This window comes from Caloenas nicobarica, chromosome Z, assembly GCF_036013445.1.
Source record: "Caloenas nicobarica isolate bCalNic1 chromosome Z, bCalNic1.hap1, whole genome shotgun sequence".
NCBI lineage: Eukaryota > Metazoa > Chordata > Aves > Columbiformes > Columbidae > Caloenas > Caloenas nicobarica.
The window spans coordinates 13,642,686-13,669,358 of record NC_088284.1 but is presented as its reverse complement, the minus strand read 5'-3'; the positions used below and the strand labels follow the sequence as shown (position 1 = coordinate 13,669,358).

The 26,673-nt window shown below is 39.2% G+C and overlaps 1 protein-coding gene across 4 annotated transcripts in view; it reads left to right on the top strand.

Moving 5' to 3' along the window:
• The window catches only part of ZNF366 (zinc finger protein 366), a 35,180-nt gene extending 8,794 nt beyond the window's left edge, over positions 1-26,386 (top strand). For 2 of the 4 annotated variants that reach the window (XM_065657369.1, XM_065657370.1), the window contains exons 2-7: positions 1,112-1,151; positions 8,124-8,193; positions 10,380-11,706; positions 13,929-14,120; positions 19,703-19,877; positions 22,139-26,386. In XM_065657369.1, the coding sequence (XP_065513441.1) occupies positions 10,408-11,706; positions 13,929-14,120; positions 19,703-19,877; positions 22,139-22,671 (2,199 nt within the window). In that variant the 5' untranslated portion in view covers positions 1,112-1,151; positions 8,124-8,193; positions 10,380-10,407 and the 3' untranslated portion in view covers positions 22,672-26,386. The remainder of the gene's footprint in view (positions 1-1,111; positions 1,152-8,123; positions 8,194-10,379; positions 11,707-13,928; positions 14,121-19,702; positions 19,878-22,138) is intronic. The other 2 variants (XM_065657371.1, XM_065657372.1) reach the window with 1 other exon arrangement.
• Positions 26,387-26,673: the final 287 nt, after the last annotated feature.

The window sequence follows — 26,673 nt, the reverse complement described above, 5'->3', positions numbered from 1 at the left end:
CAGATCCCTTCTTATATTCATATTAGTTATTTGTTCTTCATTTCACCCTGTCCCTGATAATATCTGTATGGTGAGAAAAAACAAACAAACAAAAAGACCCCTAAAACTGCTTTACTGTTATTTGATAGTTTTCCAGGGGAAAACTTATTTAATATACAGGATCCCTATGGTGCCAGAAATGCACCATTTTAATTTGCAGTGGCAGATATGGAAGTAGACAGGAAACAGGAATGGAGTGGTAGGACTTCTATAAACAGTCATTAAGGTGACTCCACATACTTTATAGAAACAGGGACAGATCCATGGTTCCAGCCTCTGACATGTCCTCCTTATCCAATTAAGAAAATGAAAATATTTGTCTTACTGGCATCACCTCATAACAGTCAAATACCAATTCTTGCTCTCAGCTGCACCTCTGATTTTACATAATGACTTCAGTTCAATGTGGATGATGCCAGGGAGAGAATTAGGGCAGTTACTTAGGATGAATCACTGCCATTGTTTAATCGAGTAATTATCTGAGGTGGCCAACCCATTGTTAATTCCAATAACTAGTGAGGGCAGGATCAAATTGCATTTCCACCCCGTCTGCTGGCACCAGCTAAACTTTACACATTTGAAACTCTGCTATGTATGTGCTCCTGATGTCACAATCCTGGATAATCTGGCCTTGTAGGGTAGGGTCTGGAAACTCAGTATACCTATGCTCAAATGTTCTTAGGGATCCAGTCCTGTAAAAATATTTATGTGAAACTGAATATACATCAATGACATAAAATTCAGTGCAAAATATAACCTTATGAGGTGGGAGATTTTGACTAATTTCCCTGCTCCCTCCTGAGAGATTCAGATGTGTGAGGGTAACCTGGGCCATTATGCAGGAAAAAATACATGCCAAGGTGCAGGGAGAAGAGTTAAGTCAGACTTGGTAGTCTGCTGCAGACTCCATCCTCTCTAGAGGGTCTGGGCCCCCTCCAGGTGTTGCTTCTGCAGGTTTATTCAAAAGTTGCAAGTTAAAGGTACTTCGCCCTCCCAAGTGATTGCATTTATGGCTTGTCTAGAGCTTCAGATTCCTTTCAGTTAATTCTGTTTTGTAATACCTTCTCTGCAGTACCAAAGCTCCAGAAGAAGAGTCTGAGGATCCCTAATGGGTGAGTGCAATTTGTTAAGGTACATCCTCAGCCTAAACTCAGACCTATACTCATTTCCTTGACAGCAGCTCTCAGCACTCGGCCTCTTGGGTTTGTTTTATTTTCAAAACAGACAAAACTACTCTGGGGTACCTAAGATAATTTCTTCTTCACATGAACATGAGTGCCTTCAAAAGCAGAGCAGTGCCACACTCTGGCTAGCCTGCTTGAGGCAATAGTCCACCCATGTGTATCCTCCAAACTTCTGTTCAGAGTATGGATATATTTAGCTTTCTTGTTTGGCAAAAAAAAAGAATAAAAGGGAGGCATTCTACATTGTACCCTAACCAATAAAGACTATACAGTTCAAGGGTTATCAGCAAAAATGATGCAGCTTTACAGGGGCAACAGATCAGTTTCTAAAGATGGGAGAAATTGAAGCAGGATGGGATTGACGATTCAGGGAGTGGTGGGGAGATGGAAAGTGGGGCATGCTTGAAATAACCTACAGTACACATGGATTTCAGGGTACTTCAAAGAGAAGCACAGAAGTGTTTCAGGGTGGAAGTAGATTGAGAAGAGTGTAAGTGGGCACCTCTACTGCACTGTGCAGCTCTCACTGCCCTGACTCCTCTCTGAAGATCCTCCATCAGAGAACTCAGACACACTTCACTTCTCCAGGACACAGCTACCGATTTCTGTACACCCCTCAGCCCACAAGAAACACTTGTCTTTGGATTTTTTATATTAAGTAACTTTTATCCAAATCTAGCCTTCATAGAAGAATTAAAAATCAGAATGCAACATGGGGAAATCTCTGAGCCACAGCCAGCTGGTGGCCTGATTCTGGAAAACCATCATGATACTCCTTCTGTTTCTTATATTCTTCAAAACCCATTGTCTTGGGTTAGCTACACTACTAGCCTGAGCTGATGTAGCTGGTTTTGCATACTCCTGCACCTCCACAGCAGCTCCTTTTCAGCCTACACTTACCAGGTTTCTGCTGGGGGAAAAAAGAGAGGCAAGAGATTGGGTGAGAGCCCACCCTGATGTGGGCAGAGATGAGCCAGGGCTGCGCTGTGGACGCAGTGCCAGAGATCTGACAGCCAGTGCCTGTTCCCTCTCCCCTTCCTCTCCATCCCAAAGCAGCCTTGAGTTCCCTGTTCGCTTCAGAGGATCAGGCAGGTGGAGGTGCTCAGCTGAGGAGAGATATAATATTTGTCCGCTTACACGCTAAGACCAGATAACTTGCTCTGCCTTTCAGGCTCCCACTATTTGTAGCTGTGGTTTGGGGTGACTTTGTGTAAACAGCTATTACTTCAGAGACTGTGGACTCAACATGCACTTTGTTATTCAGGTTATCTATGTGTTGCTGATCATTTTAGCAGAAAGACTTGTGAAGCAAAGAGGGAGTGAACCACAATGAAATAGAGAAGTGAAGAGGGAAGGGAATGTAAGAGAAGAACTAAGAAAAAATCACAAAGAGGAAGAAAAAAAGTAAAAAAAAAAAAGGAGAAAGGAGGATAAGAAAAAGAGGACCCAAAACAGCAGCAAGCCTAAACTGTACTCAAACACCACTTCGTATGTACATGGAAATGACTAGACATGGTCTGTGTGGCTAAAGTACTGCTAGGGGCATTACCAATAAGGCCTTACCACAGATGTTCAGTGGTTAACCCAGCCATACTGCTCTGTGACCTTCACCCAACTGTCTTGTTAGGCAATAGAAAAGTAATGTAAATGATAGCAAAGGTTTTGCCAAACTGAGCTCAGAGCACACATAAAAGCAGTGAGAGAGACAGCAAACCATGTTGCTAAACTGAGAATGCAGCACTCGTTCTGGAGGGAAGAAAAGTATCTACAGCTACCTCACCACAGCACCAGGCAATTTTTAATTAAAAAAAAAAATCTAAACAATACCACCACTGTTTCATAAATTATGTCACAAACCATTCTATAAGCACATGTGATGCCACCAACAGTGCCCTACCTTTGGCAGGGTAGGGGTGGGACTGCTCCAGATTTTCAACGGAGGAAATCTCAGAATCTAGTTCAATATTTTCAATAATTATCAAAATAAAAATGATCTGTAAGGTATGGAAAAGTGAATGTGCATTCATTTTGATATTTTGAGCATTTTCACTATTACAAGAAATACCCAAGTAACTATACTACCGTAATAGTAATCGTAGTGTCTTGTTTCCTGAAAATTGAATAGAAAAACAAGCTACACATACATCCAAGTGGGCTGCAAAAGCCACTCTATAAGCAGTGCAGGCAAGCGGGTATGTTGCCTATGCTTCTGCATTTCCCAGCCACAATAAAAAAAAAATTGTGTAAGTTAAAGCATTAGAATTTGGGAATAACAAAGAATACAAGGAGAGTATTTCTCTTGCACAGTTTTCTGGGAGAAGACCCATTTCTTCATACTGGTGTCATCACCCAGATACAGCTACCCTGCATAGAAAGCTCTTAGAGCAGATGGAATCTCCGAAATGATCATGTTTCAAATATGAAGCAAGGAAGACATGTCAAAACAGAGTCAGAGAAAAAAAAAGAAAAGTTATTTAATATATAAGATACCTTTGAAAGTTCATTGCTTGTTGCATCTCTATACTGTGTCATGTTAAGCTGTTCAAATATGTCAGATTTTTTATTCAATTTACTTCCTTAGGTGTGTAATTGTATGATTTCCATTAAGTTTGTCTACAAAGGTTACCGTCTGTCTCAGGATGTGAGTTATATTTTTCCATTTGCATACAACACATTTGTCAAAAGTATTGCTTTTGGTCATGGTGTAGATGGGGTTATATCTCACTGGACAACAGAACACATAACAAATAACAAGGAAAATTGTGGAGGATTAGTTTCAGAGTTCATTGAATGTCTTTTCATAAACCTTAGAGAGCTCTAATTATGCCCTAAGAAGAGTTACCCAGGTTATCAGTTTTCATTTACCAAGCACTTGCTGAGAAAAAAAAAAGTTTATGGAAAGAAGAAGTTTTATCCTGAAGCCTGACACCAGCAAATGAAGGTAGTTTCCCAGGGAGAAGTGAAAAGACATCAAGCTCCTCAGTACTATCATACTAATGTAGGAAGAAAAAAAACTGGTCTGGTCCACTTCTCATTTTCAGTCATTCCATATCATTTTAATGAACAATTGTTTACCTGTTTCCCATTACAATTCTATTAATGATGGTAATCCAAAAAGTGAAGAGAAATATTTAAGGCAATATATTTATCTTAATAGCGTTCTCCATTTAAGACATCTGTCTCATAAAAAGAATTATCTCAGAAGACAATTAAGCTCATGATTAAATCATGGACTTCATTTGACACACGGTCTACATGCATGTGAGAGAGAAAAAACAAGTGTTTGTAGAAGTGGTATTGGAAAAGATTTTACTAAACTTCACAATGTCTATTATTCCCACCTCAGGCCTGTTTTTTTTTAAGGCTTCCCCAACATTTGTGTCTCCATAATCAGTGTCTGCACTCATTGATTTTGGATGCTTTCCTTAAATTCATGCTTATTTTTGCCAGGTAGTACAAATTTCTGTCTTCTCTAGGCTCCACACAGCAACAGAAAAAGTGAACTCTTCATTTAAAATGTAAATAATCATTTAAGATAGCCTCAAATGTAGTATAAGGACTTCAAGGCTGATTTTGTCTCTTAACATATCCTCAGTTTATACATAACATGTGCTCAGTTTATATAATCAGCTTGAGTATATTAACCCATACTCAGCGTATGTTAATGAAGTCAATTTTTCAAATTTGTGTGCTTGAAATGTGGATATTTATGCCTGGAGAACATGGATGGAAAACACAGCTTGCATGGTCTTCTCTAAAGAATAAAACAATAGGATTGACACTGATTTTAGAGAAGTTCTGGTATGGGTTTGAATGTGGTCTTTTACTTTCTGCCCTCCTCTAATGCCTATAGTCACTCAGCCCTACAATAAATAAAATGCCTTAATTTGAAAAACAAAAACACCGTCTACAAATAACCCATTATTGACTAACAATGGCAGTTTGAGCCAATACCTAGTATTGAAATAACTCTAAATCTTTTGAGCATATTTAGAACTTCTCATCATTCCCAGGGCAGGACCTACAAACAAAAATCTGGCTGTACAGCTGACAATCAGGTGCATGTATTTCACAGATATGGAATATGATTATAATCTTATCCAACTTCTTACTCAAGACAGGCTATAAAACCAGAAAAACAGACAGGATGCACTTGAAAATTACAGGTTAAAAACATCCACATTATTATTTTTCAGCTTTCCAAAATTATGAAATTCCCAATAGAAAATGAAATTGGAAATGACAACATTATTGGAGGACTTCGCTCACAGACTGGAGGCAGCCGTAAAGACTACATGAAAAGAAGTGGAAGAGAAGGAAAAAGGGGTCTTATGTAGGGCTCACGCTGCCATTGAAGGAAACTAGCAGGGAAAATTGTAAGGAGAGATCAAATGTGTAATAATTGAAAATACTTGGTTACCAGTAATAGACACATCTGTGTTTGTATGTGTATTTCTGGCATTTTCAAAGTTTGGCAAATAAATGAATGGAGTGTAGGTTTGGTAGGGAGCACTGCTTTGCTGCTGAAATGAGTTCATGGTAGTAAAGCCCCTTTGGTCAGACCCTGAGACAAATGCGAGTTTTGCATAAATAACAAACGAGTGAATACTAAGTAAAGAATTTGTTACTTCATTCGACAGCTGTGTGCCTGAACACATTTAAAACCAAAACAATACAGAAGTGTGAACTGAATGAAGGCAATCCCATTAAACCTATTAAGACAACCATAACTACCTCTGTAGTAACAGTTTGCAAAAGTCAGTGACTAAAAAAAAAAAAAAAGCTGGCTGTTCAATAAGCCTGAAGCTCTCCAATTACTCAACTTCAGCTCAGGAAATGTAATAAGGTGTCATTTGTCACTGATCCTCACCACATCCAACACAGAAACAGCTGTCAGATTTCATTCTTTCCTTGTAGATGCCAATATTTCAAGCCCCAAAAGGGCAGCAGGAACAGAGTCTCACAGGGCACAGTTTCTACAGTCACAGAAACACAGAATCACAGAATGTTAGGGACTGGAAGGGACCTCAAAAGATCATCTAGTCCAATCCCCCCGTCAGAGCAGGAACACCTAGGTGAGGTTACACAGGAAGGCGTCCAGGCGGGTTTTGAATGTCTCCAGAGAAGGAGACTCCACAACCTCCCTGGGCAGCCTGTTCAGTGTCTGTCACCCTCACTGAGAAGAAGTTTCTTCTCAAATGTAAGTGGAACCTCCTGTGTTCCAGTTTGAACCCATTACCCCTTGTCTTATCACTGGTTGTCACCGAGAAGAGCCTGGCTCCATCCTCGTGACACCCACCCTTTATGTATTTATAAACTCATGAGGTCACCCCTCAGTCTCCTCTTCTCCAAACTAAAGTAATTCATGTTCAGTTTAACATGGATTTTCTCTTCTAGCTGAGAGAATCTGTTCAGTCTATTCAGCCACTTTTAGACTTCTTACACTTTCCTCTGTTTCATCTTCTTCTGAAATAGCAAACACAAGTGCAAACCTCCTAATAAAGCAGCCCATTTCCCTTTGTCAGAGAGTACATAGCACTTTTTCTGATCTTGGTCTCATCTCTGGTTTTACCATTGTATTGCCCAAGAGCAAAATCAGAACAGTAGTTTTCAGTGCTTAAGCTTGATGAATTTCATAACCTCACGTTTCTATTGCTAGGCTTATTATTGGCCTTTCGTACAGGTAGCAGAATCTTTGTTCTACTAAATTCTAAAGAAAATATGCTATTGACTTCAGTACAGAATATTTATTGGAGACCACAACAATGCATATGCTTGTAGAGTGAATAGCATTATTTATGTACTTTTAAAGATCCTTTGTCTGTAGAAATATGATGTGTGGAAATGAGAAAGTAAATGATGATTCATATTGTGTTAAAATCTCTTCCTCTTTCGTTAAAGTTAACAACATTACTAGCTGCTGCGTAGATATTCTATTTTGGAAATACCTCAACAACTATCTGAACTCAGTGTAGCCTTTCTTCTATGAAAGGGCAGGGAGAGAGCTTATTTGTGGTACTAGGTTTCAAAATATTGTATCTTCAAGTATACTTATTTTTATAAAGGAAGAAACAGTGAGAATGCTTGTCTCTTTTAAATAAATTAACTAAATTAACTTTTTTTTTTTTTTTAATAACTTCTGGAATGCTAGGTTTAGGGGTTTTTAATGTATAAGTGCCGATACAGCACAGAAACCTCTGTCTTGAGCTTTCCAGATCAAGACATCAAAACTGAGAAACCAAAACACTGCTGTTAAAAGCTAGAATTTTTAAAGTCTCTCCCCATTTAGCCTAACCTCAATGTTTAGAATCACATGCTGTTGTGCTACACAGCATTACATTTTAAATAATGAAGTGCTGAAGAAAGAAGGAAAGAAGTTTTAAAATGCTTATATAAGAAATACAAAAGGTCAGTAGGAGATATTTAAAGCAAAAATTCTTCAGTTCCCCCTCATTTATTGTTCAGTATTAAAATGAGATCAGCTACTCCAGAGTCAGATAGAACAAAATTACTGGGGATCTGTGCTATTAAAAGCTTTAAAGTTCTCTACTGAACTTGTTTAAAGAGAAGGGACTGCTCCTTAATGGTTTCGTGCATGGTTGCCATTCTGCAGTCTCTTCTGCAGTTTCCTCTGGACTTAGTGGAATTAAGTTCTGGTCAAGATGAAGATCATGCCTCCATTCAAACAGAAGATGAGAAGAGAGGCTACACTTAATCTTTCCTCAATGAATTTCTGCATCATGGGGTTTGGCAGATTGAAGTGTGGGGGGAAAAGCAGCAAGGTGATCCGTATTTAGATTGCAGGTCTGTACTTTCCCTCCTCTTTTAGGTGCTCTTTTATTGGCTTATATAGCACCTCTCTGTGCTGGTCACTGACTGTTCAAACACTTTCACTTGTAGGCTTAGTCCCGTGATGCGTGTAGCCGTGAGCAGTGGAATAAACCCATACCTTCAGTGAAAGCAGCCAAAGGTAGGTAAAGCAAGGAAATTATTTCTTTCTAGTAATTTCAAGCAGTTCTATAGCCTCTGCCATAAATCCGTATTCCAGAAAGACTGAAATTTTGCATAAAACAGGCTGTTGAAGAAGAGAGTAACCAGCAGCCAAGAGACAAGAGAGCAATTAGACACATTGCACTGTCAAGTCTGAGTATTTTTGGCAGCATTTCAATAATCTAACAAAAGCAGTAAATAACACAGCTGGGTTCTCAATTGCTGTGGGTTTTCCAAAGCATTTTATATGCCTATTGCTGGGAAATAATCAGATGCACAAGATGAAAGATATTTGAGGGACAGGCCTGTACTTTGAATGGAAGATTTTAGTCTACAGACACATTTTATGTTCAAATTGTATGAGTTTAGCTTTGCTTAAAAAGAATTTTGAAAAAAACCACAACATTTTCCCTTTTGGAAAGAAACAGAGTCTTTTTTGGTACTCAGAGGATTGCCTTCCCCTTGTCCCTTCTTAATAAGTCAAGCTTTTGTACCCAAAGAGTCTTAAAAGTCTAACTGTTCCCTTTTTTGCCCAGGGAGTGGGCTGACAAAGAAACATAGCAGAATGAATACTCCTAAATAATCCACTCTGATTGAACACACTCATATATATTCCATATATATGCATACACGCACAGAAATATGATGTCTAAGTTTAGTGTGTATATATGTACGCTATTGCCATCAGTGAGCTAGGGACTGAAAGTCACATCCTGGCTTCATTATTCAATACTTGTCCCCATTTTAAGTGATTTTTTTAGGCTTTTCCACTATCACAGGTGGTTTTTGAACAATCGTATTAGAGATCCTAAAATTTTTGCTTCAATTACTTCCCCTTCTTCAGGCATTGATTGATTCCTTTGTCTAAATTTTCCATCTTAAAGTTTTATCACTGAGCCTTTGGCTTCATGAAGTATCTCAGAGATAATTCCACAATCTGCCCAGTTAGAAGGAAATAAACTGTTTGCAAGCAGGTTTTTAAGATGCTTTTTCTTGTCGACAGACTAACTAGGTCGCAGAGATGTGCTTTTATCTATCTTTAGAAGCAGGTTTATCTGAAAAAATGAAACAGGAGTGTCTTTAGTGCTCTAACCACCTTCATGCTCTCTACCCAGCATTTCCAAGAATGGTATTATAAATAGCTTCAACATATCACAGGTGACAGAGGGAAAATATGGCTAGTTTTCCAACCTAACTTCCACCTGGTTGGATAGATGCATGTACACAAACATGCATGGTCAGATAAGTGCATCCCTAGAGAGCCAAGGCAAAAGGTAGCAGCATAATTTAAGATGAATTGAAATTCACAACAAACATTTTAGATGAACCCCAAATTCAGAAGTTGCCTGTATGATCAGCCTTGTCACACTGTACCACTAGAAAGGCTTTAGTTTTACAGTGAGGGTTTTATCCCCCCTGTTTAGAATAAAAACAAAAAACAACACAGATGCAGTCTGTAAAACTGAATGTAATTTGGAGAGTTGTCAAAGGTCTTTCCTCCACCAAATCTGCCAGGTAAATATCTCTGGGATTAAAACAAAGAAAATAAATTAATCTCCGCCTTCTTATTACAATACAAAGTGAGAGAAGTCAGGAAACCCGGCGCAAAACCTGATGGTACACAGTGTCCTTAGATCACTTGGCCATTGTTTTCTCTCGCAGTCACACATGTTAATGATGCAAAGACATTTAACATTTTTTGGCTTTGAATTTTCATGTCACAACCATAATAAATGTGCACATTATTGTTTGTATTGCCATATCCTTTCAATGCACCGCCAATTTCTAGAGCCTGTGCATGCACAGACAAGGACAGGATTTTGCCCACAAGTAGTCTGGCTGAATTAAATTAAGCAGAAACGTTGCCGTACAGATTCATCTGCAAAGTAGTGTTTCATGGCATAGTGTGTTTATGTTGCAAAGGTGTTGTATGGATCAGACTTGATTTAAACCACCAATTCTACCACAGGAAGACCAAAGCTTCTTTGCTCTCTGTGAACCAATTTAGTTCTGCTTCATCAGGCCTCTCTCTTATATGGCCCTAAGATGTCCTTAGTTGCATTTAGTTAAAAAACATAACGTACAAACCAATAATATAGGTAATAAAACGCTAAACCCAGGAGAACAGGAAGAAATAAAGAGATTTGGGTTTTTGTTTGTTTTAAGGAATTTGAGCAACAAAGAAAAAATAAATATGATGAAGAATGAAGAAACAAGTTTTAATGTGGACAGCACCCGAGCTTCTCCCTTCTCCCACTGCCTGCGGCCGCTGAGCCCTGTTACAAAACCACACAGAACAACTCAATTTGGTGAAGAATTCAGATCGCACCTCTCACATTTCCGCTATGGCCCTCCTCCCTTTGGAGACATGGAAACTTTCCAGGGGTCCTTGGAAGGAGGGTCTCGGAAACGTAAGAGCATGCCAACAAAAATGCCTCCTTCTATCGCTCTTGAGGGTTCCTCACCACCACCAGACAGACCTGAAGATCAGAGTGACATAGGCTCTTCCAGTCTCCCCTTGGTGTTCCAACAGCCAGCACAGCCCAAGTACAGTTCGCAGATGATTGACCTCTGCAACTTTGGTTTCCAGTTCTACAGAAGTCTGGAGCACTTTGGAGCCAAGCCCATTAAGCAAGAACCAGTGAAGCCTAACACGGCATGGCCCAGTAGCCCAGCATTCATGCAGGCTCCTATCTCTTATTACCCTAAAGTCCACCCTGGGTTAATGTTTCCTTTTATTGTGCCACCCAACTTTCATTTCAGGAACCCCATTCAAATGAAAAGACCTCCAGAGGCCCCCTTCAGGAGGGCTGAAGTAAGAGAAAGTGGTGAAAATAAACAGAAAGTGGAGAGAGTAGATGTCAACCTTCAGATAGATGACAGCTACTATGTTGATGTGGGTGGTGAACAAAAACGCTGGCAGTGTCCCATGTGTGAGAAGTCCTATACATCCAAGTACAATTTGGTCACCCATATCTTGGGGCACAGCGGCATTAAGCCACATGCTTGCACCCGATGTGGCAAGCTTTTCAAGCAGCTGAGCCACTTGCACACACATATGTTGACACACCAGGGCACCCGGCCACATAAGTGCCAGGTGTGCCACAAGGCTTTCACTCAAACCAGTCACCTTAAGAGGCACATGATGCAACACAGTGACATCAAGCCTTACAACTGCAGGATCTGCGGCAGAGGTTTTGCCTACCCCAGTGAGCTGAAGGCACATGAGTCTAAGCATGAGAGTGGCCGAGAGAACATCTGTGTGGAGTGTGGTCTGGACTTCCCAACCCTGGCCCAGCTGAAGAGGCACTTAACAACCCACCGTGGCCCTATACAGTACAATTGCACTGAATGCGATAAGACCTTCCAGTACCCGAGCCAGCTGCAAAACCACATGATGAAGCACAAAGACATCCGCCCGTACATCTGCACCGAATGTGGCATGGAGTTTGTGCAGCCCCACCATCTCAAACAACACTCCCTAACTCACAAGGTAAGCCAGCACGGGTTGTGCTCTCACCTTGCATCAGAAGGTAGCACAGGGGTTACCGGCCGCAAAAGATACACCAGTGTATCTCCTCAGAAAGAAGGTAATTAGGCTACAACCCTCATGCTGGCCCCTTGCCAGCTGGAGAGTTTTATGCAGAGAAAAACCCCAGCTGCACTGGCAATAGTAGGAAAAAAAAAAAAAAAAAAATCTATCTATCTATCTAGATATCTATCTAGATATCTCAGTCAGGCTTAAGAAAATACATACAAAAACTGCCTTGCTGTAAACAGGAGTACAATTAAACCACCTGTATTGCTTTCTCAAACTGTATTTACATCTCTCTGCTTCTGGATTTTATCTTCAGGATGACCTTCTGTAGCATAACAAAATTTTGTAGAGCTGTGTAATGCCCCCAAGTTTTAACAGACATTTTCTACTGAAAACCAGATGTATGGCTTTTCTCCCTGAACTGGGAAGTAGGTGGATTTGCGATAGGCTGTATATATGCAGCAAAAGTAAATATATATTACTCATCAGATTTTCAAGAATCATTATAATGTGACATTTAGGTGAAAAAAACCCAACCAATGAACCAAAAAAAACCTAATAAAAATTTCCCTTCATGCCTAAGTTATCCAGAATTCCAGTTAATAAAATTGGACAAGCAGGACCATAATCCCAGCCAATTTGCATCAAGTGGCAGTCTTGCCACTGCTGACAGCAATGACAGCAGAGTCATTTTAGGCTACGAGAGGGCTTTGGAACACATCCACAAAGACCAATTTCAAAAATAGGAAAAATGTAACTGTTCCATTTAAGAATGTCTAAAACTAGTTTATCCACGTTTACAAAAATTTTAAGACAAAACTCCATACATTTTGATGAACATTTGTTTCCAATTTTTGCATATTTTTTCCTTTAACACTTGTATTTTGGCTTTTATATGAAAAAAAATTAAAAATACAGAAAGTCACAGCATTTTTGTATTTTAGACACATTTTCTTTAAAAATCAACAACCTCCACTTCCACATTTGCTTTTTCTTCTCTATTACAAGATTATGATTTCTGCTTTTTCTGGAGATTCCCTGGGCTTTGGAATTTCCATGCAAAAACTCTACTAATTTAAGACTTGGTATTTTTTTTGTCACAGGAAGTACAATGCCCCTGAGCCTTCGGAGTGCTTCTGCTTCTTTGTCCACAGCTGCAGGTGGATTCAGCTGTGAACATAATTAACAGCACTTAGCTGCCCAAATGCAGCTTCACATCAGATAAGCAGACACTTTGAGTTGCTGTTGGTCTTCTCAGTTTTTGCTTTGAAATTAGCTGTGAATACCACTGACTGGCACAAAAGTAGATATTGTTTCAAGTTTTCTGTGTAATGGCGGTCTGTAGGAGGAGTAATAGCTCTTGGCACTTCACTAGGAAATTCCCATTATCTTCAGCAAGTTATACTGAAACTCCTAAAGTGTTTAGTGGTAAATTCAATGATTTTCATAGCATCCAAATGACTTTTTGAGGAGCTGGTAGCTAGGCCACATGGGTGTGACCCGGGATATTGAATTATGCATTAGTAAATTGACTGGATGGCATAAAACGTGCTAGAAATGCTCTGTAAACACGAGATAAAATGATGTCGCTCCCTTAGGGTCAGTGGAAGTCCCACTAAGAGTAAATAGTTTTTACTCTTTGAATGTAATAGGTACATCCTTACTTGGTGATACAGCTTCACTACTTCTTGGTTATTTCAGATTATTTTCCATAGCTTTCCTCATAACAGTGCTATGCCTTTTTTTAGAAGCCAGTGATTGTTCAGTTACCACAGGCAAGCATTACTTTAGTCTCTTATCTGGTTAGCTTTTGTTCTTGGTCAATAAGTGTACACATTTGATCAATACTTTACATAAGCAGCAATGCAGGACAAAGAAGCTCTGCTATTATGTCTCGTTGATTTGTAAACACACTGATGGAAACAAAACTCATTATTTCATTAAGCTTACATCTTCTTTTCTTTCTCTGCTTCTCAGACTCTCGTAAGAATTTGCTAGGAGAAAAATACATAAGTATCTATTACTTGCACAAATGATGTTAGAAGTGGAATAATTTATTATCTGCTTTGCTAATGCAGAATAAATAATTCATATATTGCTGTACTGAAAATGAAATGATCAAGGAAATTTTCCACCTATAGAATTTTCTGATTTTTCTTTTTTTAATTTTCTTGCAGGGTGTGAAAGAGCACAAATGTGGAATTTGTGGCCGGGAATTTACTCTGCTGGCCAACATGAAGCGTCATGTCCTGATCCACACCAATATCAGAGCCTATCAGTGCCATTTGTGCTTCAAGAGTTTTGTACAAAAGCAGACTCTCAAGGCCCACATGATTGTTCACTCTGATGTCAAACCCTTTAAATGCAAGGTAAGTGCATTTGGTGGCAGGGGTGTTTACCCACTGGATATTTCTGTGAAGTTATCATGCTGCAATATAACAGAATTAGAAAAACAAGATTTCCTAATACATACTACAGCTGCATTTAAATGAGCATAAAGTAGTCTGGTTTCCTTTCTTGGTCCAGGTTCTTCTTAGGCAGCACAAAATAATGGAGCTAAATATCTGTGGTTTACTCCTTCTCCTTCAATGTTGGTAACTTTCACCCCAAAATATTTTTTTCTGTTTGTGAGCATTTGGACAGCATTGCAGTTTGAGTACAATAAACATACCTGACATTTGCATAGTACAGCCATCCAAACAGAAGTCTAAGTGCTTAACAGCTTGAAACACTGACTAAAACATCAAGTCATGCACCCCACAGAGGACCATGGAAAAGCAGCAGCTATGATTTCACACAGTGATGCTATGTAACAGTTCAAGGAAGGACTCAAAGAAAGCCACAGGAAACTACAACTGCAGAAGATATTTGAAGGGGCCAAATGTAATTACCAGGCTGAAATACAGAGCAGGACATCAGTATCCTAACAAAACAGTCTCTGAGACCATCTGGCCTTTTTAGAATCCTGTGGGAATTCCAGTTTACTACCTCCCTCCAGCACATTGGAGGATGACATTCCCCTTCCAGTCTCTCTTCTCTCCACTCCCCATAAACTTTTGAGGCTTTGGCTTTCTTGACAGTGCTTGTCTCTAATATATTCTTTATGAATTATTCATGTTTATATCCTTACTCAGTATTGGACACTACATCTGTTTGTTTTGCTGCCTATCTGGTTCATTAGCGTAGTCATACCTTGTAAAGTCAAAGGTTTTAGGTTTTATTCCCACTTTGATCTGCTCTAAGAGGGCTATAAATACAGAGTGGACCATATTCACACTTTATGCCTAAGTAACAGAAGATTGATCTGGAAGCAATTTCTAGAACTCTTTCATCCAACATCTTTATGGAATTAAGTATTTTCTTAAAAGGAGTGTGTCACTGGGAAGCAGAGCTGGATGAAAAATCCTAAATGGAATTATTTTCTCTTGAAAAATGTCATAGGAGAATATGGCATTCAGTGATAATTCTAATAGGAAAATGTAAAAATGAAACTTTTGTCCTTTCTCATTTTGCTTTGATAACTTTGGAGAATTTAACTTTGAAAAAATAACAGCAAAACCTTTCAACTTTAGCATTTCGTTTCTTTTAAATTTATGTCCTATTAAAATGTTGTTTTGTATACTAGAACTTACGTTATTCTATACTGATAAAATAATATTTGTCACTGAAATACTTATGTAGTTCCATGTCAAGTCTGCTGGAGACATTCATTCTTTGAGAACAACTGAAAGCCTGTCTTCTTGTTCCCATTTGGTCAGCGTCCTTCTCTGACTCCTCAAATTTCAGAAAAGAAACTCAGTTGTTTTATCAGCTGTTCTGGATGAAGTGTCTGGACCCACACTATTTTTGAGATATGTGCCACTTGGCTGGAAGTTGTGTTCAGGTTAGGAGCTGATGATGAACTGTTAAAACTCGGAGAAGGCAATAGTGTGAGCTAGGAACTGGTGTACCACCAATATGTTTTCCAACCAGTAACAAAAACTCTATTGGAACACCTGTTTTTCTTACTTTTTTTTTTTTTTAACTTCTCTGTCCCCACCCAATGTTCCTGGGAAGAAAGAAACAATTAAGCGCAGTGAACCAGTTTCTCCCGTGCCTGGAGGTGTATGATTCAACATCAATGCCCCTGAACAAAGCAGAGACCTGTAACAATAAGAAAAGGGAGAATCAAGAATTGCTCTTTGGTATTAGGACCATCCCTTGCTTCTCTGGCTGAGCCCTGGAAAGACTCAAGCGAGAATTTCTGTCTGGCATTCAGAGGGTTAAGGCAATGACCAGATAGCAGCCTTTTGGCACCAAGCTCCTCCTCGGCAGAAGGAAGGATATAGCTGTATGAACAGGCTGCTTAACAATGGCTCACATGTCCCCCGGGGAACCGCCTGCAAATAGATTTCATCTTGCTTTCTCTTGTACTTTTCAAAGCTTCCTGTTTTCTCACGGTCCTTTTGGACAGTTTACAGTCTTTCTCCCTCTCCCTCTCTCTTTGAGGAAAGGAACACCCTTCTTATGAAGAAAATAAAAAAAAAAAAGAAGAAGAATGCAAGCAAAAGAGAGCACAGCGGTAGCCTTTATATTTCACCACATGAAATGGTTTTCTTTACCTTTTTCTCACAGCAAAAGAAAACATGAGGCTTTCCTATGCGTCTAATCACAACTGGGCACAGACTATCTGAAGTGAAGGAGCAGCAAATAGTTGTCCCTTCTGTTTCCTTATGCAGCTGCAGCCTGGGTCTGTGTTTGATTTTTCTCTGAAGAGTGAACTTCTCTTTAACTTTTAAAGGCCTGAGCCTGTGCTGCCCTGTTTACTTCTGTTTAAAAAAACCCATAAAAATACACTGAAGAGTTCTGAAAGAGGTGCACCAGCTGGTACGATAATGCTAATTCTGATTCATAGAGAGATCTGTGAAATTTAGTTGCTTTTAGTGCTGCAGTCAGTAATGTCTCAGACCTCCAACAAAGAATGTGAAATACACTTTGCAGTATATGTTTTGAACTCTATTTTTTCACCATCTGAAATCAGGGGTTCATATCAAGAGTCGAAACCAAAGAAAACGTGAGAAACCTCTCACTTTGGGAAGAAACAGAACACACAGACAAATCTAGAAGGGTGACAATTCATGTGATGGCTTAGGAAGACAAAATCTAGCGTAGAACTAATTGAGCTTTTCTAGTAAACTGTACTGAAGACCATTTCACCAGCCAGCACAACGATGCGTGTTCAGCCGACTCGTAGCTGAGGCCTTTCTCTGCAGGGCTTGAATTTTATTTTGTCTCAAGTAGACAGCCTAACGAAAGGTCCACAAGTGAGCCATATCACTGTTGCTATCCCAAGATCTCTTGCATGAGCTTTGCATCTCCCTGAGTGCTAGAGTGCTCCGTGGTGACTTCTGCTGGAGTTCCCTCCCAGGCAACTGGCTCAGGGTCATCTGTCACACTCTGCTCACACCCCTGCCCTGTCACAGAGCAAGAAAATCTTGTACACCTTCCCAATTTGGTCTGAAGATTCAGACTGTTGTTTAAGCACTAGCTGTAAACTCCAGCTACTTCTGAGTTCGTGTCTTCCAGCATGTGAGCCCAAAACCTGCTCCCTTAGCCTTCTGGATCATGGACATTCATCTGAAAGTCATCTTGTGCCTTTTGAAAAGGATAGGTTACCCAGAGACCATGCCACAGAGCCATCATTCTGAAAAACAATTTTCATATCTGCATTTCTTTCATTTTCCTGCCACACCTCTCCACTCGGGTACCATTTCCTCACCTCCCCAGAGATTTCAGGACAGGAACACATTACACATCCATAAGACTGTGCATTATTTTGGGAAATGGAAAACCTACCCCCTTTATTCAGAGACATGAATCTTTAACGCTATAAGGAGCTATCCTTTATGAAATCTCCTGTCTTTTCATTATGAAGAAAGAGAAATAAATATCACCTTGACAAAAAACCCATAAATGCTCCTACTAGACATGTTGTAATATTCAATAGCTTATAAAGATATAGATTTGCATGAAGTAATCTAGCCATTCACCTGTTCAACCTGATTTTCCTTGATCTTCAGTTTAGACAGAGAAGCAAAGACGTAGCTATCAGAAAGCAAAAGCTGATGAGAACACAGGTCAGCCACAATACAAGCAGATAACCAGAAGCCTTCTAACAAAAGGTATTAGAGAGGTATTCATATTGGCATTCTTGTAGCCAGAGGAATATTGGCACATCACAGATCGTTCCAGCTGCTGCTCTTCCCAGCAAATTTTCTGTGCTTGTCAGTGCTTCTTCTCTTTGTTTCCTCCCAGCACTTTCCAAGTGTTTTTTTGGTGCAATCATTTAATGGAATATAAGTCACCCAGCATATTAGCTTTCTTTGAATGCAAAGGAGAGAGTCCTCTTTCCTAAGTGGATGGATGACCCTTGGAATTAAGCATCTTACTTTTACAAATGAATAACTCATTTTCAGTGTCTATAATCTTTTTTCTTTCCACTTTCTCAGTGAACACTTTACTGATAAATGTATTTGCTAGAATGCTCTTTTTAGCAAAATCACAGAGAAAATCACAGAAGAGAACTAATGCAGCTGAAGTAAACACGATTTTAAAAGCAAGTTAGTATTTTCAGACTTTTTCTTTTTGCACCATTGCCTCAACTCTAGTTATTATTTAAAAACAATACACCTGAAAATTTTTATATTAATGAACTATGTTTATTTTCCACTACCTACATATCATGCAGATATTCCAGGTGGTGGCTTTGTGAATATGAATCAAGAAGTACTGTAGCAGACCTTCTATATTCTAAAATAAAACAAATCAGAAGTCAGATTAGACCAAAAATGTGGTGGATACTCAGTAATCATTTTTTAATAATTTTCTTCTAGATGAGTACACTGCTTGATGTAAGTTTTTGGTTACTCGATAATGGTGATTCTGACTCATATATGAAAAAAGATAATAAAAAATTAGTTCTGATGGTAGAAGTATTTGTCTAAAAGCATTCCAAAAAAAAAAAAAAAGCTGAAGTAGAAAGCAAACACAGAAGTTTGCAGAGGATGGAAATGGCCACTTGAATGTGAATAAAATTGTAAATCCTAATAAGGAAAGACTACAAGACAAGTAAGACTAGAAACTTTAAAAATGATGTCAAACTCTCATGTCTTGAGAATACATTTGATTTGTAAGGGATCAAACTACAAAAGGACTCATCTAGATAAACAACGACAATGCAAAAAACCCCCTTATTGTTTCATCAAAGGGAAACCAGCATGATCAATGGCTGGAGCTGGCAGGAACAGCTTCAGGGAAAGCTGAGTCATTCCTGTGGCCCCATGACTGAATTCCAGCTTACTCACAAGAGACACTGAAACACAGAAGTTGGTAAACCAAAAGATAAAAGGATCAGAGAAAAATGGGGGAGTAATAAACAAAGAAAAAAAAAAAAGGAATTACTTTTTCTAGCTTTAAGGAAAATGTGCAGCCATTTCATTTGCACTTAAAGGGAAGTAACATTCTGCTTGTCTGTTTCACAGAAACCTTTCATTGGTTTTATTTTGTATCTCCATCTCTGCCTGACATTGTTCTTGATTAAATATTAGATTTATAAACTACAAATGAAAGAGTTCACCAGGGCAGAAAGTTATACTTTGAGCCTTCCACATTACTCACTTAAGCCTCTCCTCTCCCTACAACCACATTCCCTCATTTTGGAGAATCCTTGACTGTATATCTGTCCTTGTCACCAAATGCAAAAAAAAAGTAGCAGCGCAGAAGGCCCTAGATAGATCAAACTCAGCCACATATTCTTGTCTATAGGATTTTTGCTTATGTCCTTGAAAAACCGATTGTAGCCATAAGCTGGCAGGGCTGGAGTTGAGAAGAGTATGTTCTGTTTCCCCCTAAACTGTTGTCCTTGGAAGTACCCCTTCAAACTAATGATTTTCATTTTTATTGTTTTTGACAGCTGTGTGGAAAGGAATTTAACAGAATGCACAATTTAATGGGACACATGCACTTGCACTCGGACAGTAAGCCTTTCAAGTGCCTCTACTGTCCCAGCAAATTCACCTTGAAGGGGAACCTAACCAGGCACATGAAAGTCAAACATGGGGTCATGGAAAGAGGATTTCATTCTCAAGGTAATATTTTTTCAGCAAAGTCATTCTCTGAGAAGTTTGAAGGTGCATATCTGTAAACCCAAGTGAGCTTTATACCACAGATATACAGTCTTGTACCATAAATCCAATGCTATTGGAAGAAATTGAATCTCATAAGCCTGGGATATTGTTATTAACTATTTGTATTACTCCAGCACTATGGGTCAGAGACCCTCACTTGCCTCAGAGACCTCTCAGACCAGCTTGAGACATAAACAGGAGTGAGCAGGAGGAGACTAAGCCTTAGTGAGGCTGTGGCACATGTAATTGGCCAGAGGAATGATTGTATGACATCATCTACCTGACTGAGGGTGTAGCTACGTTATTTTTCAATAAATATGACAGTTTCAGGGGGCTTGATTCCCAGATGCTGACAGACCACAACCTAGCAGCCGTGGACAAGCAGACATTTTTCCTCAGGAACATCTGGTTAGGAGTTTATATTTTTTCTCATGTTTGAGGTACATGCCCATGGTTTATAACATGAGGGTAGAACATAAATCCATTTGAAGCTGATAGAAGCAAAATGTGTAGAAGATTTCTTGGGTCTTGCTCACTGGTTACTGGATATGTCTGAAATGGGAATGGAAAGCTGAATGGCTCTATGTCCAGGAGCTTTTCTGCTCAAGATATAGTTATTCTGTACCATATAGACATAGCTGATTTTAGACCAAGATCATAGGCTCAAGACCATATTTACAAAGAAGCATGTGGACAGGCAAAGATGCTCCTTCCTCATATGTATTTTTGACTACTCAGGGTATCCTGCAAAGCACTTCCTATCTTCCATCCACTACATACACTTTCTAAAGTCAGCCTCCTGTATGCACACATGCCAATGCTATCTAAAGAAGTGGGGTAATTAGGGAGGATTGTTTTGAGAGCTTGAGTATCCAAGATATTTTGTTTGTTAAGAATTTCTGGATAAAGAACTCTTTCATGGGTAAGATTTCTTGGTGTTCCTCAAATTCAGGCTTCAGAGCAGCCTAGCATGTGTGTAAAACACATACTGTAATGACATTTACCATAAAATTTACAAATAGTAAAAAATGGCTTCTTTTTTTTTTTCTGTAAATCTCCTACAGCATCATGCTAGTACATGATTACTTGTAATTGAAGACAGCCTAAGAGGTTTTTGGTGTAGAAAGATTCTTCAGCCCTTGAGGCTTACCAGACACAAGACAATCTGTAAGGGCTACTGCCTGCTCATGAACCATTTTAACAAATACAACCTGTTTCAAAGTAGCATCCATATCTAGTGAGGCTGCATAAATCCTGCAGAAACTGTGTTCAGTTACTGAGGGGGGAAAAAAACCCTAAACCAAACCAAAGCAAGTAAAATACTGACTTCAATAGATTTTTGCTACTTGATAAAATCCACACCCCAGTACTGTCACCATTCTTTTAATTAAGATGGACTGTGCCCGCAGAGTCTGAGCCTTCTTCTGTGCATCCGGATGCTCAGAGCACATCTGAGTCCACATATGTCTCCTGGGTAACTTCTGGATTTCCAGCAAGACAAACAGAGAGGAGATGCTCTGACAAATATTAAGACAAACAGATCCAGGACTACACTCAGACTTATACTGCACCACTCAAAATCTTCATTTGTCTATAATGATATCCTTGAACTGAAGCACTATCTAGCTTTTCAGTGGCATGAGTGGCTTCTCAGTGAATGACAGAGGAAAAATTGAGCGTGGAGTTCATAGACTGCTGAGACATTATCATGTTTTTATTTTTATAGTAGTAACTTTGAACCAGAGTGTCCACAGAACAAATACGTTAACACGTCTTCCACTGTTCTGGAAAACAAAAAAAAAGTAAAAAACCCGAAGACTTTGATTATGGGCTGTTATGCTTTAGATCAAACTGTCCATATGAAAAAAAAAATAGGAAGGGAGAAGTGGGTACGTTCACTGGCAAAAATAGTTTACAAGAGGCCAGGCCACTTCACTTTTATTCCTAGCTCTCTCATCAAGTGTGTGGCATGTACAGCACAATGTTTTGTGTGTCCTGACCTCGCTGTGAAGTGTATACAATAGTACTTCTTTTAACAGCATCTCAAAGGAGATGCCATGAAATGTAAACAGAAAAGTACTTGGAGATAGCTTGGTGGAAGATTAAGGTAAAATACTAGATAGAAGGCTGCCTCACATTTTGTTTTTTAACCATGTATCACATAGTAATATTTCCCGTATGTAAATTGTTCCTTTTCTCCCTCCACCTCAAACCACTACAAGGTTTTGGAAGAGGAAGAATTGCTGTGTCCCAGACAAACGTCTTGAGAAACTTGGAACAGGAAGAGCCCTTTGATCTTTCCCAGAAAAGCCAAGGGAAAGGAATCTCGTTTCATTCGGATGGCGAGAGTGCCAAGGGAAGCTCATGCCCAGAGGAAGAGGAAGACAACTGCTATGAGGCAGAGCGCTACAGCCCTGGCATGTACCACCATGACAACAAGCTGTACGTGGCTCAAGATCTGTCTGGCAAACCTGAGTGCATGATGAAGGACTTGAGAGAGTCCTACTGCAATGAGAAGGAAGAAGTGCTAAGTGAGGGAGGACTGGAGAAGAGAATAGGAAATTCAGACAGACAGGAGAGCCAAAGAGAGAGAGAGCTTGCAAACAACAAAGAACACCTCAGCTTTAGATCCTTTGAAAAGGCCAGACTTGGCCACTCTCTCTCAGATTACTTGTATTTCAAGCACAGGAACAAGAGTTTGAAAGAATTGTTGGAAAGAAAAATGGAAAAACAAGCAATGCTTATAGGCATTTAAAATGAACGTTTTTTAAAAGCTGGAAAATGGGGATAACTTTTAACATGAACTGTGATTTACCAAAGCCTGGAAGTTTGTAGCATTCTTTAGCAACAAACAAGCCAAATTAATAAAAGTAACTTAAGGTAAACCACGTACATGAAAAGAACGAAGCAGTCCAAGGTCACCAAGAAATGCAACAGATATTGAACAATGACATTTTTATACTTATCCGTTTGATGTATAAGCAGACAAGGGGATGGGTGTAGAAGTTTATTTTGCTTTATCAGGGTGGCAAAGACTTATACGCAATTGTCTAGTTACCAAAACCCATAATTTAGCATTTGATTTATTATCTGGCTAAATACATATGAACACTTCTAACCGTACATCTCAAAAAAAAATCTGAAAATACTAAGTATTTCACAGTATAAACAAGAGTACTATTAAACACGGTGTGCATGAAAGTGCTGTCACTCTCAGAACAGCCCTACACCATACCATTGCTTATGAGGGGATAAGGATTTAATAAGTCATTTAATTAGTCCTATGTCATTCTGACAACCCAACTCAAAAGGTGAAAATCCCTATATATGGTACATCATTTCCAAATATTACTATCCTCTTCACTTACTTTCCAAGTTCTTGATTTGAAATACCTTGCTATTATGCTCAATATATATAGCAAGTTATAATTAAATATAGTCATATACTTATGGCTTGCTAAGGCTAGAATCATGTAGCTGCAGCTCTCTGCCATTATAAGAAACCACTCACCCTACAGAACTAATGATTCTCACACCTACCAGTTAATCAGCATTCACAGTGCAGCAGCCCTTACTCATCATATAAAAATGGGTTTTATCATATTTATCATATAAAACTGAGGTTGCAGAAGGTGGTTTCATTTTTCAGGGCTCAAACATGACGTAATAAAGATTCTGAATAAAGAGCAGAAAAAGCTGTTGATAAAAGAAGCTGTAATGTACGGGTGACTTCTAAATGTAATTAACTCTACAGCTGATGTATATACTTTTTTTAAAATAAAAAGGGGATATTAAATTGAAGTGGAATGTAGGTCACTTTAGGCCTACAATTAATGATTTCTTTCAAAACAAGGTGTATTTCAGAGGTACATAGCCATGTTTTTTCTGTCAGTAATTAACTTTTATCATATACATTCAACTTCCTTGCTTCTACTGCAATATAACTCCTCTTGAAAAAAGAGGCATTTTTCTTTCAAGGAAGACATTGTGGTCAAGCAGAAGAATCAGAACATTTTCAGAGTGATGTGTATGACTGCAGTCTTTCTTAAACTAGAGAGGAAATGGTCAGGTAGAAATTCAGCATGGTCTAGGAGATTGTCTCTTAGACATAGTAGTGAATCCTTTGGTTACTTTCTTGTCAATATGTTGTCTCTGCCAGTTAAAACTTCCTATTTGAGAACATGTACAGCCAAGACCTTGGAGCCACCGACTCTTAGAAATGTCTGTCTCAAGGTGGTGTAGTTTCCAGCTATGCACAATTCAAGATCACTCCCCTCCACCTTTGCAGCCATATTAGTTCCTATGATAACAGGAATAAGCAAGGAATCAGGAACCTGGTTGCAATTTCTATGATGGTGATCATGTAGACGAGTTGAACTTAGCAAGTCTCTTCATTTCTGTGGTGGGTAAAGCAGAAAGGCATGCAGCCCTTCCATTGCAAAGCCCTCTTGCATTGGAGAGTGTTACGGGACAGCTTGACAATCCTCATCATGAAAAAGACGAATTATTACATATCAAAAGCACTCCAGGCAAATGGAAGGGAAAGTGACAGACATGTCCTTAGGAAACGAAATAACTGCAAACAGGTCTGATTTGTCTGAATAGTTAAGCCACTTTCAACCACACCTTCACTGCAGCCAAGTTATCCATTTCTACACCCCCACTTCTCATTGGAGCAAAAGCCAACCATGTACATGCAGGTGGAAAGGAGTAGAGGTACCCAGAATGGCAATGCTATTTGGGAATAATTTGTAATGTGAATCCCTTTTCCTGCATTCTTCCTAGAAAGCAGAGAATATTCCATTATAATGAGGCCTTGAGACTGTGCCCAGTCACATAGTCACACTAAGCTAATTCACAAGCACCCAAGGGTAATTCGTGTTAAAGTAGTAAAGAACTCCTTTAAAACTGTAAGTCACCAATCAGAGGAATTGCAAACAAAACTATTACTGTGATAAGGAGACAGTGTCAAGTGACCCAGCCAAAGAGATCAGGAGATGATAATCCTCCATACTGCAGAACATAGTGCAGCTGGGCCTAAGAGACTTGCTACAAAGAGTCCCCAAGGGACAAATTAAGAGTGAAATAACAGCCTTCATTGTGAAGCACCTTGCTTTTCAAACGTAAGTTATTTTCAAGCTATTTACATTGGCACAGTTTTGGGAACAGACAGTAACAGCCTTTACTTTTTAATAGCTTTGAAAATGCTTTAAAGAAATTTGCTCTCATAATGAAGTTATTTCCCATTTCTAATTTTCTAGGGATTAGCTTCCTTGTTTTGCTCTGAGTAGAGGCTCAGAAGTCCTGTAGAGACATTGCCTGTATCCTGGACCTTGGGGGACACATAGTTTTCCCCTCCTTCTTAATCTGAGACTCTCTACCTTCTTCTTGCTATATTGTGGAGAAAAATATATTTATCTGACTCTTCTCTGCTATTTGGGTTTACAGCTTGTGAAATTAAAGCCCAGTCTCCACCACCTCCACATTAAATCACAGCCATACAATTTCCCTGCATTATTATATGAAGCCTAACTTCATCCTCTTGGAGACCATCAGAGCAAATAAAGAGTTGCCACAAACTCATACAGCTAAAATGCTTTCCAAACTCATACAAACAAGAAGCCCTGCTGAGGAAAGGTAAATTGGCCAATTGATAAGTTGGTCTGAGCAAGTGAAGGTATGTGGTTTCTTAAATCAGAGGCTTTTCTCCTTTTAAGAGCAGTACGGAGAATTCAGCAAGATACTGTACAGAGCAGAGTAGGCGGATGAAAAGTCAAGAGTCAGGTTAGTAAAATTTGAGGGTAAAGAAATACAACATATTTACTGAGAAAATGACATTGTAAGTAGCATTGGAACAAGCCCGTTTGAGCCTGGCCACCAGGACTCAGCCATGTCCTTGTGAACCTGAGTTGTTCTGGCTGCCAGGCAGCCTCCAGTCTGAAGGCAAAGGCAGGTGCTTGGTGTTCAGCGACTTAAAGGATAAAACACTTTGTGATAACATTATAACAGGAGTTTATACTGTGCTGCGTCCCATAAAACGAATTACTGGAAAGACCAAGTAATGCTACTGTACCTGCCTTTTTACAACTCTGTGTTGGTCTACTAGCTATTCTCCAGTTTCTCTCTTCATATGGTGCTGCTGGGCTCTGCTATTATGAGTGTACAGTTAAGAAGTAATGTAAGTACTATATTTATTATTCTAATAAGTTTTAATAATCATTAACAGATTTGAAAATAAGTCATGTCTGCTTAGCTGAACAAGATGTAACAGACCTAACATTTTGTACTCCTAACAGATTTCGCGCATAATGTGCTATATACTTACTTCACATAGAACACTGGGTTCTTATTTAAAGCCCAGACTCAAAAAAGTGGACCAACTATCTGTGAATGTTTGGTTTCTGGCTTTCTATCTCAATAGTAAAAGCATGTATGATGTATTGTATTAATTTAAGCAAATAAAGGTGTACTGGAGAAGCTGCTGTACTTTGTATTGAAATGAGTCTGGAGTTCTTAGCACTCTAGCTATTTCATGTAGTAAATGGATGGGGCTGGTCTGATGAGGTCATACTTCACTCAGAACTGCTGGAGAGTGATGCTCGTACAGGGAAACCTAAAGCAATGATGAAGGAGTAATAAGAAGACAAGGGCTTCTCTCTGAAGTAGAGAGAAGACTCTATTATTACAGACTGCAGGGAGGACTTACAGAATGCTCTGGAATGATTATGGAATTTGTTAATTTAGCCTCAGACAAGCT